The 16,074-nt window shown below is 60.1% G+C and overlaps 8 protein-coding genes across 8 annotated transcripts; 5 read left to right on the top strand and 3 right to left on the bottom strand.

The window, feature by feature from the left end:
• Positions 1-92: 92 nt before the first annotated feature.
• UV8b_05291 (uncharacterized protein) lies at positions 93-1,778 on the top strand (the record flags this gene model as incomplete). Its single annotated transcript, XM_043142789.1, has 2 exons — positions 93-211; positions 329-1,778. 2 exons carry the CDS (start codon positions 93-95, stop codon positions 1,776-1,778), a joined length of 1,569 nt encoding a protein of 522 aa, XP_042998723.1.
• A 123-nt stretch (positions 1,779-1,901) lies between these two features.
• Positions 1,902-3,722, bottom strand: UV8b_05290 (uncharacterized protein; the record flags this gene model as incomplete). Its single annotated transcript, XM_043142788.1, has 1 exon — positions 1,902-3,722. The coding sequence occupies one exon, from the start codon at positions 3,720-3,722 to the stop codon at positions 1,902-1,904; it is 1,821 nt and encodes a 606-aa protein (XP_042998722.1).
• Positions 3,723-4,530: 808 nt separating this feature from the next.
• Positions 4,531-5,664, top strand: UV8b_05289 (uncharacterized protein; the record flags this gene model as incomplete). Its single annotated transcript, XM_043142787.1, has 4 exons — positions 4,531-4,593; positions 4,664-4,720; positions 4,811-4,904; positions 4,973-5,664. The coding sequence occupies 4 exons, from the start codon at positions 4,531-4,533 to the stop codon at positions 5,662-5,664; spliced, it is 906 nt and encodes a 301-aa protein (XP_042998721.1).
• Positions 5,665-6,071: 407 nt separating this feature from the next.
• UV8b_05288 (uncharacterized protein) lies at positions 6,072-7,069 on the bottom strand (the record flags this gene model as incomplete). The annotated part of the gene is made up of 4 exons (XM_043142786.1): positions 6,072-6,199; positions 6,283-6,701; positions 6,779-6,963; positions 7,046-7,069. 4 exons carry the CDS (start codon positions 7,067-7,069, stop codon positions 6,072-6,074), a joined length of 756 nt encoding a protein of 251 aa, XP_042998720.1.
• Positions 7,070-8,320: 1,251 nt separating this feature from the next.
• Positions 8,321-11,186, top strand: UV8b_05287 (uncharacterized protein; the record flags this gene model as incomplete). Its single annotated transcript, XM_043142785.1, has 3 exons — positions 8,321-8,327; positions 8,484-9,079; positions 9,159-11,186. The coding sequence occupies 3 exons, from the start codon at positions 8,321-8,323 to the stop codon at positions 11,184-11,186; spliced, it is 2,631 nt and encodes an 876-aa protein (XP_042998719.1).
• Positions 11,187-12,423: 1,237 nt separating this feature from the next.
• UV8b_05286 (uncharacterized protein) lies at positions 12,424-12,753 on the top strand (the record flags this gene model as incomplete). The annotated part of the gene is made up of 1 exon (XM_043142784.1): positions 12,424-12,753. The coding sequence occupies one exon, from the start codon at positions 12,424-12,426 to the stop codon at positions 12,751-12,753; it is 330 nt and encodes a 109-aa protein (XP_042998718.1).
• A 379-nt stretch (positions 12,754-13,132) lies between these two features.
• UV8b_05285 (uncharacterized protein) lies at positions 13,133-13,969 on the bottom strand (the record flags this gene model as incomplete). Its single annotated transcript, XM_043142783.1, has 2 exons — positions 13,133-13,633; positions 13,724-13,969. The coding sequence occupies 2 exons, from the start codon at positions 13,967-13,969 to the stop codon at positions 13,133-13,135; spliced, it is 747 nt and encodes a 248-aa protein (XP_042998717.1).
• A 582-nt stretch (positions 13,970-14,551) lies between these two features.
• UV8b_05284 (uncharacterized protein) lies at positions 14,552-15,784 on the top strand (the record flags this gene model as incomplete). The annotated part of the gene is made up of 1 exon (XM_043142782.1): positions 14,552-15,784. The coding sequence occupies one exon, from the start codon at positions 14,552-14,554 to the stop codon at positions 15,782-15,784; it is 1,233 nt and encodes a 410-aa protein (XP_042998716.1).
• Positions 15,785-16,074: the final 290 nt, after the last annotated feature.

The following is a 16,074-nucleotide window of genomic DNA, read 5'->3' as shown; positions in this document are numbered from 1 at the left end:
CGGGTTCAAATCATGCGCAGGTCAGAAAAAGACAGTTGAACCATCATCCCGCGTCTCATCGACCAAAAACGCACCTTCATAGCTTGGTCGCCATGTCCAACTTGACGAAGCAACAAGTAGCAGTAAGCTTCATATTCAAGTTCCCGGCAAACGGCGTAGCGAGGCCCAAGGTCGCGCTGTTCAAGAGGAGCGGCAAGGTTAGCACCTACCGGTACGTTTTCATCAGTCATGCACCCACCCATCCAGAGATGAGATGCTCTGATTGCTAAGCGCATCGAGCGACGGCGTCATGAGAAAAAAAAATAAAATAAAAATGAAAATAAAACAGGCACAAATACGCCCCTATATCAGGCAGCGTGGAAGCCACAGACTCCAACCCTCTCGCGACGGCATGGCGAGAACTAGGAGAAGAAACAGGCCTCGACGCCTCGTCGCTGACCTTCCTGCGCCAAGGAAAGCCGTACACCTTTGCCGACGAATCCGTGGGGAGAGAGTGGACCATCCATCCCTTTGCGTTTGTTCTCAAGCCTCCCGACGCCGAGACGGGCGCCAGAGGCGAGCAAGGCATGAGGCTGGACTGGGAGCATGAAGCGTACGGGTGGTTCGACCCCGGGGATGTAGCGGATGAGGAGGCATTCCCAGGAGTCCCCAAGCTGCTGGAGTCTCTCAGGAGGGTGTGGCCCGCGCTGGACCTTGGTTCGGCAGCCGCGGCGGTGCTGGACAAGGGGCTGCAAGCGCTGAGGGACGACCACGAGAGCGGCGCGAGGCAGCTCGCAGGCAAGGCGGGGGCGATCTTGGCCGACGTGGTGAGCCAGCTGGACAGCGGGGACGGAGAGGCGTGGTGGGCCAACTTCCGGAGAGCAGCGTGGCACCTGTGGAGGAACGGGCGCGAGAGCATGGCGGCGTCGATCCTGAGCGCTGTCCTGCGCAGCCTGGACGTTGTCGAGCGGAGGATGGAGACGGCCGGCTGCTGCTTGTCGGGAGCCACGGTCGACGACATGCTGGCCGAGATGCGCGCCTTGCGGCGGACCAGGGAGACGTCGGTGTCCAGAATCGCGAGCGAGTTCACCGCCCTTGCGGCAGCCCTCGCGGCGGGAGCAGATGCGCTCGTGGTGCTCACCCTGTCGTCCAGCTCGACAATCCACGCCTGCCTGGCGCACGCCCTCGCGACGACCGGCACCCCCGCGCCGCTGCTCGACCTGCGCGTCCTCGAGTCCCGTCCGCTATTCGAGGGGGCCGGCCTCGCGTGCAGGCTGTCTGGCTGCGCCGCCGCCCGGGGCACCGCCGGGCCCCCTCGCCTGCGCACGACCGTGTACACGGATGCCTGTGCGGCGGTCGCCGCCCGGGACGCGCGGCTCGTCCTCCTCGGGGCGGACCTGATCGACAGGCACGGCAACGTGAGCAACAAGACGGGGTCCCTGCCGGCGGTGCTGGCGGCGAAGCACGTGTCCAGAGACGCCAAGGTGGTGGTTGTGAGCGAGACGGACAAGGTCTCGCCGCTGGACCATGATCCGCGGGCGCGGCAGGAGGAGGAGAATGACCCGGGCGAGGTGGTAGGTGCTTGGGCGGAGGCCGGTCTGCGGTGGCCGGAGCGGCAGGAGCCGGGGCGTGGTGGTGGTGGTGGTGGTGTCCGGGTGAGAAACGTCTATTTCGAGTGGGTGCCGAGAGCGCTGGTTGATTATTATGTCACGGAGGAAGGGGTGGCCAAGGCCGAGGATGTGATGAGGTGGGCCGAGGATGTTGGGCGACGATCGGAGCATTACTTTGGCGACTTGTGAGCGGACGGACGGACGGACGGACGGACGGACGGACGGACGGCAGCCTTGGGAAGCGCGTCTCTCTGATGCTGCTTGCGGCAGAATGAAGCTATACGACGCTGCCACGTGATACAAATCAATTTCTTACATCAACGACTCGGAGTCTTGGTTCCCAGCATGCGACGCCTCGGCCAACTGACTCTGCAGGCCCCTCTTGCCCACCCGCATGGCGCTCTCCAGCTCCCGCTCCTCGTCCCTGAGCCGGGCTTTGCTGGCCGCGAGCTCCCTGTCCCTCCGCCTCTTCTGCTCTTCCACGGCGCAGTTCCTCTCGCGCAGCGCCCTTTCGCGCCGCGCCCTCGCCTCCCTCGCCCTGGCCTCGTCGTTCTCGTCCCCTCCTCCCGCAGCAGCAGCAGCAGCAGCAGCAGCAGCATCCTCGGGAGGCGGGGGCAGGCCTTGCACGTAGGCTTCGACCAGGGGGTCGCGGATCCGCGGATCCAGCGAGACGTACCGGCTGTCGACCAGCACCTGGGCCGGCAGGTTCGCCGTCGACGACTGGCTGTGCAGCAGGCGGGCGGGCTGGCTCCTCAGCAGCGCCGCGAGATCGGCCTTGAGCGTCGCCAGGGGCAGCTTGAGCCGGTTGATGTGCTCGCGGTAGGCCTTCTCGCGGTCCTTGTCCCGGAGCCTCGGGTCCCTCATGGGCTCCTCCTTCCTGTACTTTCTCCTGAACTCTGGCCAGTACAGCTTGGGCGTGGCCTTTTGCTGCAGGAAGGCCATGTACGCCACCCGGGGGTCCTTGGTCTCCTGCCTGGCCCGCGCCTCCTTCAGCTCGGCGATCTTGCCGCGCGCCCACTCGTCCCAGCATTCTTTGCGGGCGCGCGTCGTGTCCAGCGCCGTGTAGCGCGGGTCGTTGACGAGCCCGCCTTGTTCCAGGGTCTTGTCCCACGGGCTGTAGGGGTTGACGCCGAGGTCGTTGAGGAGGTCCTTGAAGAGGGCCTTGGCGTCGTCTTGGGAAAAGTCGACGCCGTGGGTGCCTTCGGGCCAGTTTTCCATGTTCCCGTCGTCGTAGTCGCCCGGTTCCAGCCCGTAGTCTTCGCCCATGGCTTGGAGCTGTGCGGCGATGTCGGCTTCGGTGAACTCGACGGGACCGTGTTGCCCGTCCCCTTGCCCGCCGGTGCCATCGCCCCGGGAAGCGTGGCCCGTCCGCCGTCTTTTCGAGGGATGCTCGCTTTCGGCGTCGCCGTCGTCGCCACAGTTTCCCTTTCCTCCTCCTCCTCCTCCTTCATCATCATCATCATCATCACCATCACCATCACCATCATCATCATCATCGGACACCTCCACCTCCACCTCCACTTCCTCGTATTCGTCGCTGTCGCTTTCGTCTTGACGCTGCGGCGCCGTCTGCTCCCTGGGCTCGGAAACCACGTCCTGGCCGTTGTTCACGCCGGCTTGTTGGCCAGCGGCCTTGTCCCGTATCCGCGCCTTGTCAAGCTCCAGGATCCCCTGGGTGAGCTTGTCGGGGATGCGCCAGTAGCTGGCCTTCTTGACGGGGTTGTGGGCGAACCGCCTCGAGTACTTGGTATACACCAGCACCCACGGCTCGCACCCGGGGATCTCCTCCACCCTCCGGGGCTTATCGACGGGCTGCGGCCTGGGCCGTCGGTCGTGCCCTCCGCTGGCCCGCCCGCGGTCACGCGGATCGCGAGGCCGGTTCTGCTGGGCGTTGGCCTGCGCAAGATACGCGTTGGCAACGCGGGGGTCGGCCAGGGAAGGCAGGTGAGCGTACGGCGAGTAGGCGTCTCGGGCTGGCTGGGGGGCCTGCGGCGCCGCACCGGGCCGCTGGTAGGTGGACACGTTGGTTTCCGTGTTGTGGTAGTATTTGTGCCCGGTGGGAGCGGTGTGCTCGGTCCATCCGGGCGGCAGAGGAGCCGCGGCGACCGAGGGCTTGTAGGTTGATTTGAGCATGGCTGTTACGAGCGAGGGGATAGGGAGGGCATGGTCGTGGTTGGTTTGATTTTGCTTTGTCGAGCAGAGCCACGTCAAGATGTCAAGATGGCGCTGGAGCTTGGCCGGCCGGCTTGCCTGGGCGGACGTGGTGCACAGTAAGTTGGAAGTTTGCGGGAAGTCTGTGGGAAGTTTTACATACCTACTGGTGGCCCTGAGGGTAAAAGTTGAAACGTGCGTGATTGATGTCTCCAGGATGGTCCGCAGGGTAGACTCCAACGCCAGAGTGGGGCGCGGAGTCGGCAGCCCAAGGCGAGCGAGCGAACCTTTGGAAGTTTCATGTCGACTGCGGATTCGCGAGGCACCGTCCGTCCCTTTGCTGCATCTCTTGCATCTCATATTGCTCTTCTTGCGAGCCAGTTGGCCGTTCAGCGTATACGGCGAAGTTGAAGTTGACCGCACATGGACAACATGCGCAAGGCCAGGTTTCGGCGCAACAGAGCATCAGGGCATCAGGGCGCTGTCGCTCAGCGAGCAAGCACCGCCCGGCCACCCCCCCGCCATGTCCCGCACAGCGCCCTTTATAGGGGCGCGGCGTGCTGGCTTAATGCCAGGCATCAACTGTGCACTGGTCAACCAGACGTCTGGTCAATCTATGTATCAACTTGGCTCCAGAAGTCCTAGCCCCAGAAGTCCTAGCCCTGGACGTCTCAACGTGGCACCTGGGCTTGTCGGTTCAACAACCTGGGCAACGGCACATGGACATCATCAACACGCTGGAGCCCAGCCGCGTCCAATTGACGGACCGTCGTCTCCCGCATGATTCGCCATGGCCTCTCGTCGAGGCGTAGTATCCGGCGGGACGGCCTCGTGTTTGACTCGGGCATGGCAGGTAAGCTCCCTACAGCAACAACCCCCCCCCAAGCCCAGCATCGCCAAGCCGACTAACAATGAAACCATAGACCACACATGCCCCCGAGTATATTGGCTTCTTGGTCCTCCTAGGAGCCTGGTTGGCCGTACGTGCATCCTCGCCTCGCCTCGCCTCGCCTCGCTGTGCAGCCCAAGGGTGCTAACGTGCGCTTTGTTGTGCGCCGGGTTGTGCGCAGCTCGCAATCCTGACCACTCCGTTCCATCGCTTGTTCTTCATCAACGACCTTCGCATCGCCTACCCCCACGCTTTACATGAGCGTGTATCCGTCTGTGAGTGGCGCACCCCTCGCAGGCTGTCCTGCTCGCTGCGGCTTTGCTCTTACGACCATTCAACCCAGTCTGCATGTTCATGTACGCCCTTCTCCTCCCCCTTGCCCTTCTCATCGCCTGCAACCTCGCGTCCAGGGCGCCCATGTCAAAACACGAAGTTACGTACCTCCCCTTCCTCATATCCCTGCTTCTCACGTCCTTCCTCACCGACGTCGTCAAAAACGCCGTTGGCCGTCCTCGACCCGATCTGCTGGATCGATGTCGTCCTTCGGCCAGCACGAAACCCAACGTCCTGGTCGGCATCGAAGTGTGCCAGTCGCACGAGTCCTTCAAGCTCCAGGACGGATGGCGCTCCTTTCCCTCGGGACATTCGTCCTTCTCCTTTGCTGGCTTGGGCTTCCTCAGCTTGTTTCTGGCCGGCCAGCTGCACGTTTTCGACCATCCCGTTGGCGGCCGAGACCTGGGGCGGGCTCTCATCTGCCTGCTTCCCCTTATCGGGGCCACCTTGATCGCCATCTCACGTTGCGAGGACTACCGGCACGACGTGTATGATGTCTGCGTCGGATCGGCGCTGGGCATGAGCGTGGCGTACTGGAGCTACAGAAGACACTGGCCGAGATTGTCCAGCCCGAAATGCAGCGAGCCTTACCCCCGGCCGGGCAGCGATTTGCAATCCGCCGCTTGGCAGCGAGTTCGTGACGAGGAGACGGGCGGTGGCATGAACCGCACGGGCGAGGAGGATTATGAGCTCCAACCTTGACTTCGACTACCCCCGACACTGAGTCTCCCTCGCCTTCTGCAGAGAGACACTCGAAAATACCCTCTCGTGTGTGTGTACCATGCTGTACGAACATTGTAACGTAGGAATCGTAAAGGCTTGGGGGCCAAGGGGACGCAGGCGCGTTGTTGGTCTGGCATGAAAGTGTGTCATTGGTTTGCCGGTGGGTTTCTGCTGGAAATGAAATACATAGGCAACCCTGAGATACAACACTTCATGATGGAACTGCACGCAAAAAAAAAAAAAAAAAAAAAAAAAAAAAAAGAGGCCTGGGGTGTATTATTACAAAGACGGTTGGTTTCCGATGGGCCTTGGGTTCTAGATGGACTGATTTTTAAGCAATGACGCATGCCGTTCGCATGCCGTTTGCATGCCGTTTGCATGCCGGTTTACTTGTCCTCAGCATCCTCACTTTTGGCCAGATCGTGCTCCTTCAACAAGGCCGTAATCTCGTCAGCGCTCCACAATCGGTGGTAAATCTTGCCCTCCTCTGTTTGTCCCACTGTCGCGAACTCAACTGTGCCGTATCGGTTAGTCGGAAAAGTCCCAGGATCAGGAGATCGAAACAAATGCGCCGGGTTGGCGGGGTCGGCGACTTACTCTTCTCACTGCTTAGCTTGGTGGAATCCATGGTCTTGCTCAGCACCTTGACCGCCGTTGCGCAAGCTTCCTTCAGCGTGCAGTCCTCTTTGTAATCTTGCTTCAACAAGCTCTGGGCACTAGCATTGTTGGCACCGGCACTCGTGGCCTTCCAGCCGCCGTAGTTGCCGGATGGGTTACTGAGGTACAGTTGGAATTTCCTGCGAGGGTCCCAGCCGGCATAGATGAACGAAACGCCAAAAGGTCGGAGACCGCCATGCTGAGTGTATCCTTGTTTGAGATCGCAGAGACGACGGACGAGCTGCTCGCAAGGAATGTCTTCGTTGTAGGTGAGGAGGTATCGCTGAGCAGCTTGGCGGGCATAGTTGATGAGGATATTGGCATCGGCCGTCATGCCCGCAACGGCACAGATCATGTTGCTGCGGGAACACAAGGGCTCAGTAATGGCAGGCTAGGGGGGAGGGGGGGGCCACTAGGTTCAAGGGTCGCGTCTTACTCGTTCAAAACGTAGAGCTTCTCTGCCGATGTGTCTTGTTCCAGCAGCTTGGACGTCACCTTTCGCTCGGCAGCCAGGACGATGCCATCTTTTGCGAGGATTCCAATGGCCGTACCAGCATGTGAAATCGCCTCCAACGCATATTCCACCTGGTAGAGACGGCCTTCGGGCGAGAAGATGGTTGTCTGCGGGTGCCAAGTAGTTAGCCACTGACTTTCCAACGGGACGACGCCCGGCATCAACATGCATGTAGAATCTGAAACGCACTCGGGAATCGTAACGACGAGACATGACGGAGAAATTGAGGGAATCGTCAAATCTACCAGGTTAGGAAGATGCAAAGAAGCCTGGCTCCCAAAATCGTCAGCTGTGTGAGGTAGCCTTGGCCGTTGGGTAGAGCGGCAGCAAAGGTTGGTGGATTGAATTGATCTCGCAGTGCGCGGTTGGTCTGCAGTCGTCCGTCTGTCTGTCTGTCTGTCTGTCTGAACAACGGGCGTCACACTCACTTCACTTGGCGCAGAAGCTCCAGGCACAAGCTAAGCCGCGTACCAAAGCTCCAGCCTTGCCGCGGTGGGCTTGGTGCCTCAGGCATACCCACCACAAAAATGGTACCTGCTGACTCATCATCCGTGGTCGCCACGTACCTTCCTCCGGCCCAGATTAATAAACACTGGGGATAGCAAGCTCTTTGCAGCAAAATACGGTCGCTGCTGGCTCTCTCCACCTCCTCCTCCTCATCCCCCATCATCCCCTCACCCCTCGCCCCTCGCCCCTTTGGCAAAAGAGAGATTTCTGCAATTTTCCATCCTGCCTCCCCACTTTCCACTTTCCACTTTCCACTTTCTTTGCTCCATCGAAGCTTCCTCAAGCCCTAGGTGCCTGCGCCCGTAGGAACCACGCGAGCTTGCACAGTTATTTAATCTTCTCATTCTGTTTTGTTTCAGTCACCTCTCTGTCGTCAACCTCTTTTTTTGCTCGCGCTGCCCTCTTGGCAACTGACGTGGCAGAGTTTCTTGTTTGCTCGACCCTACCAAACCCAATCGCCACCCACCAGCAGCATCAACTACGGTCGTTTGCCGCGCAGGATTGATTGATTCCACACTGGTCTTTCCGTCTTTTCGTCTTTCCATCCCCCTTTCCACGCACTGATCGCGATAAGATTTGTAGCACCTCACCAACGGTGTATTCACCGTCGGGCGCCGTGTAAAGATCTTGAAGCAGGGTTGCGCCAACAAGCGGCTCGTCTCAAAGCCTGCGCTCGGGGATAGAGGCGGACACTGAAGCGGTGATTTCTTTTTGGGTAGCAGGCGTTTCTGGGTCTTGCTATAGTCGTGACTTCCTAGTCCTGTCTACTTCGTAAATGTCAAATGCGTGTTTGAGGCTAGGCAGTGTCGAAACCTCGTCGCCTGGAAATTAGTAGATCACCAGAGGGCAGTGCGGTTTGCAGCAGCAAGCAAGGGCATCTTTCCCAACCGAGCGCCGTCATTCTCCGACTGCGACAACAGGAAAGCGAATTACGTTTCGCTATTTGACCACAACACAATGTCTGGTAAGCCTCAAAAAATCTTTTGGTTCGCGTACATCTAGGCCAGCCTTGGGGAACAAAGAGGCGACGACCAGCCGAAGCACATTTCAAGGCTGCCCCCCCGCGCAGAGTCTTACAGACCATTGCAACGTTGAGAAAGCGCTAACATGTGGCGAACAGCAGAGGCGGAGCCTCGGCGCTCAGTTAGAGCCACCAAGGGTCAGCATACGAAATCGTTCGACGAGCTCGAGCCGGCCGTGGCTCCCAAGCGACGACAGGCAAAGAAGACAAAGAAGGCACAAGAAAAGGATCAATCCCAAGAGCCCGAAGAGGTCATTCGATGCGTTTGCGGCGCAACGGAGCAAGACGAAGATTCTGGCGAGGCTTGGATTTCTTGCGAGACCTGCTACGCCTGGCAACACAATGTTTGCGTCGGCGTGAGCTCGTTTGAGGATGAAATACCCGAAAACTACTGGTGCGAGCAATGTCGACCGGAAAATCACAAAGAGCTGCTGGCGAGCATTGCCAAGGGAGAAAAGCCATGGGAGACGCGGCGAAAAGAATACGAAGAAGAGGAAGTTGAGAGGAAGAAGAAGAGGGGAGGACGCAGAGGTAGAGGCAAGAGGATGAGTGATGCTAAAGACGAAGCCGAAAAGGACGTTGGCAAGACTAATGGCAAGGCGTCGCCCGTCCCCGACGCCAAGGACAAGAAGGAGCCCGCATCGAAGCCAGGGAAGCGGAAATTAAGACTAGAGTCTCAGGAAACTGATGGCAAGGTATGACGGCAAACCCTATTCAAAACCCACAACTAGACATGATGATTATTATTTTCCGATTCTAACCTAGACTCGGCAGTCTGCCAAGCTGCGTCGTGTATCGGCAAACGATGCACTTTCTGGGTCAGCATCGTACACCAAGCCTGACGACTTGGCCAAAGCCATTTCCGAACTGCCGTCGACGCGAGCCGGTCCTGCCAAGGCATTGAAACGATCCATCTCCCATGTTTTCGGCATGATGGTGAAACAAGGCGAACTTGAGGTACCCAACGGCAGCTCAGAGGACAGCGTGTCGGAAGATTACGCCTTGCAGATTGAACGCGCCGTCTTTGACACTCACCCAGCATCAAAAGGTCACAAGGAATACAGCCAGCAGATAAAATCTCTAACCTTCAACCTAAAGAACAACCCGGAAATAATGCACGGGGTCCTGCAAGGTGTCCACACGCCAGCAACGTTGGCAGTCATGACGTCAGAGCAGCTGGCCTCGGCCGAGATGCAGAAGCAAACCGCCGAAATGAGAGCCAAAGCTGAGAAGCAATCGATTCTGTATACACAGGAGACGGGACCGCGTGTTCGCAAAACTCATAAAGGCGAGGAGGTTGTGGAGGATGAGAGCATCATCAATGACGCCCCGATTCCAATGGCTGGCGGACCCCGGAAAGGCACGAGTCACCAACAACAGCAACAACAGCAGCAACAGCAGCAACAGCAACAACAACAACAACAACAACAGCAACAACAACAACAACAACAACAACAACAACAACAACAACAACAACAACAACAACAACAAGGACCACCGGTCGTCAAACGCGAATCGACCGGGGGAGATGGCCACGATTTGAAAGCGAGGTCGCCGTCCCAGCCAGAAGGGTTGAAGCACTCGCCCTCCACGTCCAACTTTGACATCAACAAGGTCTTTGAAACTGTCAGGTCTCCGACTGTGTCGCATAAACGAAGGCCGTCGGCGCCGGCCCTGAACACGAACGGGCCCGGGATTGACCCCGACGTTGACCGGATGCTGCAAGACGAGACGGAATCACCACCGTATTCACCCACGCAAGAGTTTCAGGAACCCGACGTCGTATGGAAGGGTTCGCTTGCCATGAGCTCCATTGCCGACTTTTCCGCCACGGCCAAGCACGTCGGAGGCGCCAACTTTGCGGCCTTTGGGCCCTGGTCGAAGCTCATCCCGAAGCGGATGACGGTAGCCGGGCGGATCACGCAGCAGCGCGCCATAGAGTATCTGTGCAGTCTGCGATACAGCAACCTCACCGACATTGTCGTCGTCAGCATCACGCCGGCCTCGCCGGATTCGCAAACCGAGTTCAACGCCCTGATTGACTACTTTGTCGGCAAGAACCGATACGGGGTGGTGGGGAACAAGGTTGCCGGAAATGTAAGGGATACGTACCTGGTTCCCGTGCCTGCCGGCGACAACGGGCATCCGGAGTTTATGCTGAACCTGGTGGACAACTTTATACCCAAGACGAGAGCCGAGCCCATGCTTTTGGCCGTGTTTGTCTACCGCAACGAACCGGACCAGCTCAAGCCGGGCAAGGAGGAGGTCACGCCAGCCCAGACACCCCAGCCGCCGAGCGTGACTGCCTCGCCAACCCCGGGGCCGGGGGGCCAGAGAAACAGTTTTGCGTCGGGCCCTGCCTTTTCGCCATCTACACCTCAGACGCCCTTTACACAGCCTCCGCCGCCGCCGCCGCCGCAGCCGTCGCATGGAGGAGGAGCACTGGGCCCGTCCACTACTCCGGTCCCCATCCCTCAACCACCGCACATGCAGCGACCCCCGCAGCCGCCAGCCGCAGCCTCCGCGCCGGCGTACACGGCACCGACGTACACAGCACCGACGCCAGCCGGTCAAATGACGGATGCGCAAAAGTTCCAGGCTCAGCAGGGACAAAGCATGGCACGGGAGATACTGGGAAACCTGATTAGCGTGCCGACGGTGCAGTTCATACTACCGCAGGCGCACCAGATGTCGCGACGTGAATGGGAAGTGATTCGATCCATCTACGAGAGAGATCCCCGCTCGCGTGACGACCTGCAGCACCTGGGACAGATACTGGAGCAGGAGGGGGCTGAAAAGTGAGCGCAAGGCCATGCCGCGGCCGCAGGAAGGCCGGCGTGAGCTTTGCCGCGTTTGGGTGTGTAGCAGCAAGGCCTGGGGGCTGGGGGCTGGGGACTGGGGGTTTTGTCTGGTGAAAAATGTATGAGCAGGATGGCAGGTTTCCCTGGCTTGGTCACATGGGACTCGTGCTTGGGCAGCTGTGCAAAAGGCCTTTTCTGGTGTTTTTGTTTAACAGTGATGATGGTGTTGGACATGGGGTTCGGTTAGGGGGGGATGCTGGGGGTCGATTACCGGTGTCTGGAGCAATGTGTCAGAGAAGCATGGAAACATGAACTTTGTTGCAGTTTGGCTTTGAGGTGTAAATGAGGAGTAGGCATCTAACAAGAAGGCAAGCTTTCACGTGGCCAATTGATGCAAGGTGGATGGGATGTCCGGATGTCCTGATGTCCGGATGCCTGGATGTCCAAGTCGGCCTACTCCGTACAGAGAGAGACAATACAATACAATACAAGATGCACCGAATGTTTCAATGTTCATTACTAATGGCGCGGACTCGTCTGGTTGGTAGTTGAGCACAGGCCACGGGTGCGAGTAGGTACCTGTACAGCTACGCTAACCTGTCACACTGTACCTGCTAGCACCAGACACCACTACCACTACGGATTAGCAGCGCCGCCATGGTAGCGCTGCTTACTGCCTGTTTTGCCCCAGCCTCTGTCACGCGTGCGTGCGCAAAGGCAGGCCACACAAGACTTAGGCGTAGACGTTCCCTGACGACGGGCCTTGGGCTTAGACTCCTGTTATTTTCATTCTTGGCCGTGTGCTCTATTTATGTACCGTGTAAAGATAGAGCAGTATATACAGAGGGGATGGGGGGGGGGGGGGGGGGGGGGGGGGGGCAATTCGCCCTGTAACAGGGTACATGTACCTTTAGTACATAATCAAGGACTAGACTGGTTGGGCTCAGGGCGGGCGACCGTTTTCAGCCCGGCAGGATGTTGCAGCTACATGAGAAAGCTACATGTACATTTATCATTCGTTACATGTAGCTTTCATCTTATAGTGGCAAGCGAATATGATTTGCAGCGCATGGTTCAGGAAGATTCCTTCCGGGCTCACAGCTGTCGCACTAAAACCGGACGCCACGCATAAGTGCGCTGGGGCTTCTTTTATCCGCATTGCAGTCATGCATCTGATGGGATCGGTCACTTACTTCTCCGTCCCTCGCTCCCTCCACCGGATAGATGATGGATAACCCATGCCTTTTGCTCCTCCCCACAAAGCACATCAAACATTCCTCCACCCCCGCAACAATCAATCAATCTCAATTCCATCCATCCAACAGCAATCCAGCACTGGCACCGACGACCAACCGCCGACGACCGACGGCCGACAACCAACGACGCACCCTGCGCTGCATCCCTTCACCATGGCCGTCGACGCACCCAGCATGCCGGCGGCCAACTGCAACGGGCCAGCCGGCGCGGCAGCCTCCACCGCCGGAAGCATAGTCAAGCCGGACGTCAAGACCGGGTGTTGCAAGTGCGGCGACGCCGAGTGCTGCTGCATCCCCTGCGTCATCCTGTGAGTGAGGCGGCCACGCGGGTTGTTTGGTGCGGCTCATGATGCGGCGGAGGGAGGTGGGGAGACGAGAGGCATGGAGGGTGCTGGCGGGCGGGCGGCTGGATGGAGGCAACGGCACGGGCGGACATGGTTGGGCGGTTGCTTTTCATCGTCGCTGGACAAAGTTTGGTCCAGCGTGGCGGGTTGGTCCCAGGACAATAAAGTCACAGACGGCAAGTCGGCCTCGATGGCCAGGCTGGTCTCAACCATGATGATGCGGTGCGTGTGAAGCATGAAGAAGCCAGCCGTGAAAAAGAGCATCAAGCCCGTGACAAAGAAGACGAACACGTACGCCAAGACGCGGGCAGCTACGGGTATCGTGGGGTGGCGCGAGGTGCTCCATCTCAGGCAAATTCGGCGTCGATGAAAGCCCACAGCTCCTTGTCCCGCCTCAGGCTGGCATCTTGCCGGCCGGCCTGCTCGTCGGCGCCCAGCGGCTCCTCGTCCAGCGCCTTGCTGTCCAGATCCAAGCTGCCCAGCCCTTCGAGCACGCGCTTGGCCTTGTCGACCTGCGTCCGTATGGCGACGGTTTCGCTCCTCGTCCGGTCCAGGTGGTTCTGCATCAAGGCAATGGCCGACTCGCGCGCCTGGTGCGGCCGGTACTCGTTGAGGATGTGGTGGATGTTGATGAAGAGGGTGCGCAGGTCGTTGATCTTGGCTTCCGCGTCGGCGGCGTTGCGGGCCAGGGTGCCCGACAGCTCGAGGAAGTTGAGGAGGAGCGACTTGACGAGCCGCTTGAGCTCAAAGGCCCGGTCGTAGTGCTTGGCGTCCTTGGACGTGGACAGCCCGGTGCTGGGCAGGTTGGCGATGCCCTGCTCCTCGAGGGTGGGCAGCTTGTCGTCGAGCTTGGGAGGGCCGGGTAAGCAGCAGGACGAGGGGAACAGGGAGCAGTGATCAGAAAAGGGGAAGAAAAAAAAAAAAAGACGGCAACGTACCGTGTACTGGTCGCCAAACACGCGCCATTTCCCGTCTGCTGGTTCCGGGGGCGGTTGCAGGTTGGCCAGTTCCGCTGGCAGGCCGGGGACGCGGACAATGGCCGTCGCGGCGGCGTCGACGGGGCCGCCGGCAAAGGCGCTGCGCAGGTCGTCCATCCGCGCGACCCGGTCGGGGGTGAAGTTCTTCCAGAACGGGGGGGGGTTGGGAAACGTCGACGCGAGCGAGTGAGGCTCCAGGTCTGCCATGGCGGGCCACGATTTGGGGGGAGTCTCTGCTCCGGGCAGGCGAGGGAGCGACGGGACGGTTGGAGAGGGAGCGACGGGACGGTTGGAGAGGGAGCGACGAGACGGTTGGAGAGGGAATCGGGAGGAGTTGACGGTCGGCTGTTGACGGTTGGCTGACTGGTGATGGATGAATTCATTCATTCATTCATTCATTCATTCATCCTCTGGCCCAAGTTGCTGGGGAAGCTTTGCGCCGGCTAAATGCCGGTGGAGTGCAGTGCAGTCTTTGCTTTGCCGTGCGGAGCCGGAGCCGGAGCCAAGCCCAGCAGCTGCGACGCACCTGGCGCACCTGACGCACCTGACCTGACGCATCTGATGCACATGATGCACCCCTGTATTGAGCTTCAACCTCAACCTCGACCTTCTCTCGCCCACGACCTCGACTCTCGGCTCTCGGCTCTCGCCAACGCTTGTCCCATCTCACTCCCACTCCCCTCTCCACGCAAGCGGCAAACTCGCCGAAACAACAAGAAGTCGGCTTCCATCATCATCATCATCATCATCATCATCACCCTTCGTCGCACCCCCCCCCCCCCCCCCCCCATGGCTGATGTCAGATCTCTGCTCCGCCAGCAGCGAGCCGCGCGACGCATCGAGCACCCATTTGCTGCCTACTCCGACGCCGGCAAGCTCCTGTGCACCCTGTGCCGGCAGTATCTCAAGACCGAGTCCCTATGGGACACCCATCTGCTGTCCCAGGGCCACAGGCAGAGCCTGCAGCAGAGGAGGGCCACCGGCGCCCTGGAGGCAGCCACGCCGCCCGGTCAGGGCACCGAGGGCGGCCTAGCCAGCGGTCTCTGTAAGCGGAAACGCGACTCGGTCGCGGGACAGCAGGAAGAAGAGGACGCCGAGGCGCGCGACGCGACCCGCCCCAAACGCGGCAGGACCGAAGCCGCCGCGCCCGGTGCCGAGAGCCCGTTCGCCAGGGACGCGCCCAGGAGCGACACCGCAACCCCCACGCTGGACCGGCTCCCGAGCGTCGGCAGCAACGACAGCAAGGAGAGCACCCAGACACCGCCGGGGCTCGCTCGCAGGACGTCCTCGGCCACGCCCTCGCACGGCGTCGAGCTGCAGATACCCTCGCGGCCCGCCACCCCCGCCCACAGGGACAGCGTGGCATCCGCCCCGGGGGGGTACTTTGCCGTGCAGCCTCCTCCAGCCGGAGGGTCCGCCACGCCTGCATCGCGGCAGCCAACGCCGAGCAGCTCGGGCGCAGCTCCCGCGGCGGCGGCCCGCCCACCGCTCGCCGATGGCAAACCGGCGCCGCCAGCCGGCGCGGCCGCCGCAGGCGCCGTGGACGAATCCGAGTGGGCCGCCTTTGAAGCCGACATTGCCGCCGCGACGGCCCCCCTGGACGAAGGCGCCGTCATTTCGGCTCCCGCCATGACCAAGGAGGACGTGGCGGCCAAGGAGGCCAAGGAGGCAGAGGAGGCCTCGCGCGGCGAGCGGAAAGCCCAGGCCGACGTGGACATTGAAGACGAAAGGGAAGAGGCGAAGCGAGCGCTGGAGGACGAGTTTGACGAGATGCGCAGCCTGCAAGAACGGGTCCACAGGCTCAAGGAATCGAGGGCAACCATGTTGAAGAGGAGGAGCCAGAGTCAAGGCCAGGAAACGGGCCCTGCAAGAGCGCCCGGGTGCAACGGGCCTCGGAACGGCGTCTCGGAAGCAGCGATTGCGGGCGGCAAACGATCCGACGACGACGACGACGACAACGGCGACGACGGCGACGAGGATGAAGAGGATGACTGGGCCTCGTTCAGGTTCCGCAGGGGGTGAGCGCAATCTTTACTTTTCCCGGCGTTTGTTCCGTCTCAAACTCGCGCTGGTCAGTGGCCCGGCGAATTGTTTTACACGGCTGCACGTCGGCAGCTGTATCATCACTTTCAGAGGCGCGCTTGCATATGGGTAGAGCATAGTAGAGCATGGGGTGTATAATGGGCCAGCCGGGCCATGTTGAGCAAGCTCTCGTGGCTCGAAGAGACCGTCTGCCTCTTTGGCAGATGCCCGATCCAAGCCGCCGCTTTGGAACTCGGTGCATTCACGCATGCATGCATGCATGTTGCCAA

This window comes from Ustilaginoidea virens, chromosome 4, assembly GCF_000687475.1.
Source record: "Ustilaginoidea virens chromosome 4, complete sequence".
Taxonomy (NCBI): domain Eukaryota; kingdom Fungi; phylum Ascomycota; class Sordariomycetes; order Hypocreales; family Clavicipitaceae; genus Ustilaginoidea; species Ustilaginoidea virens.
Note: the sequence above shows the minus strand (reverse complement) of the source record. Positions and strands in the feature narration are given on the sequence as shown.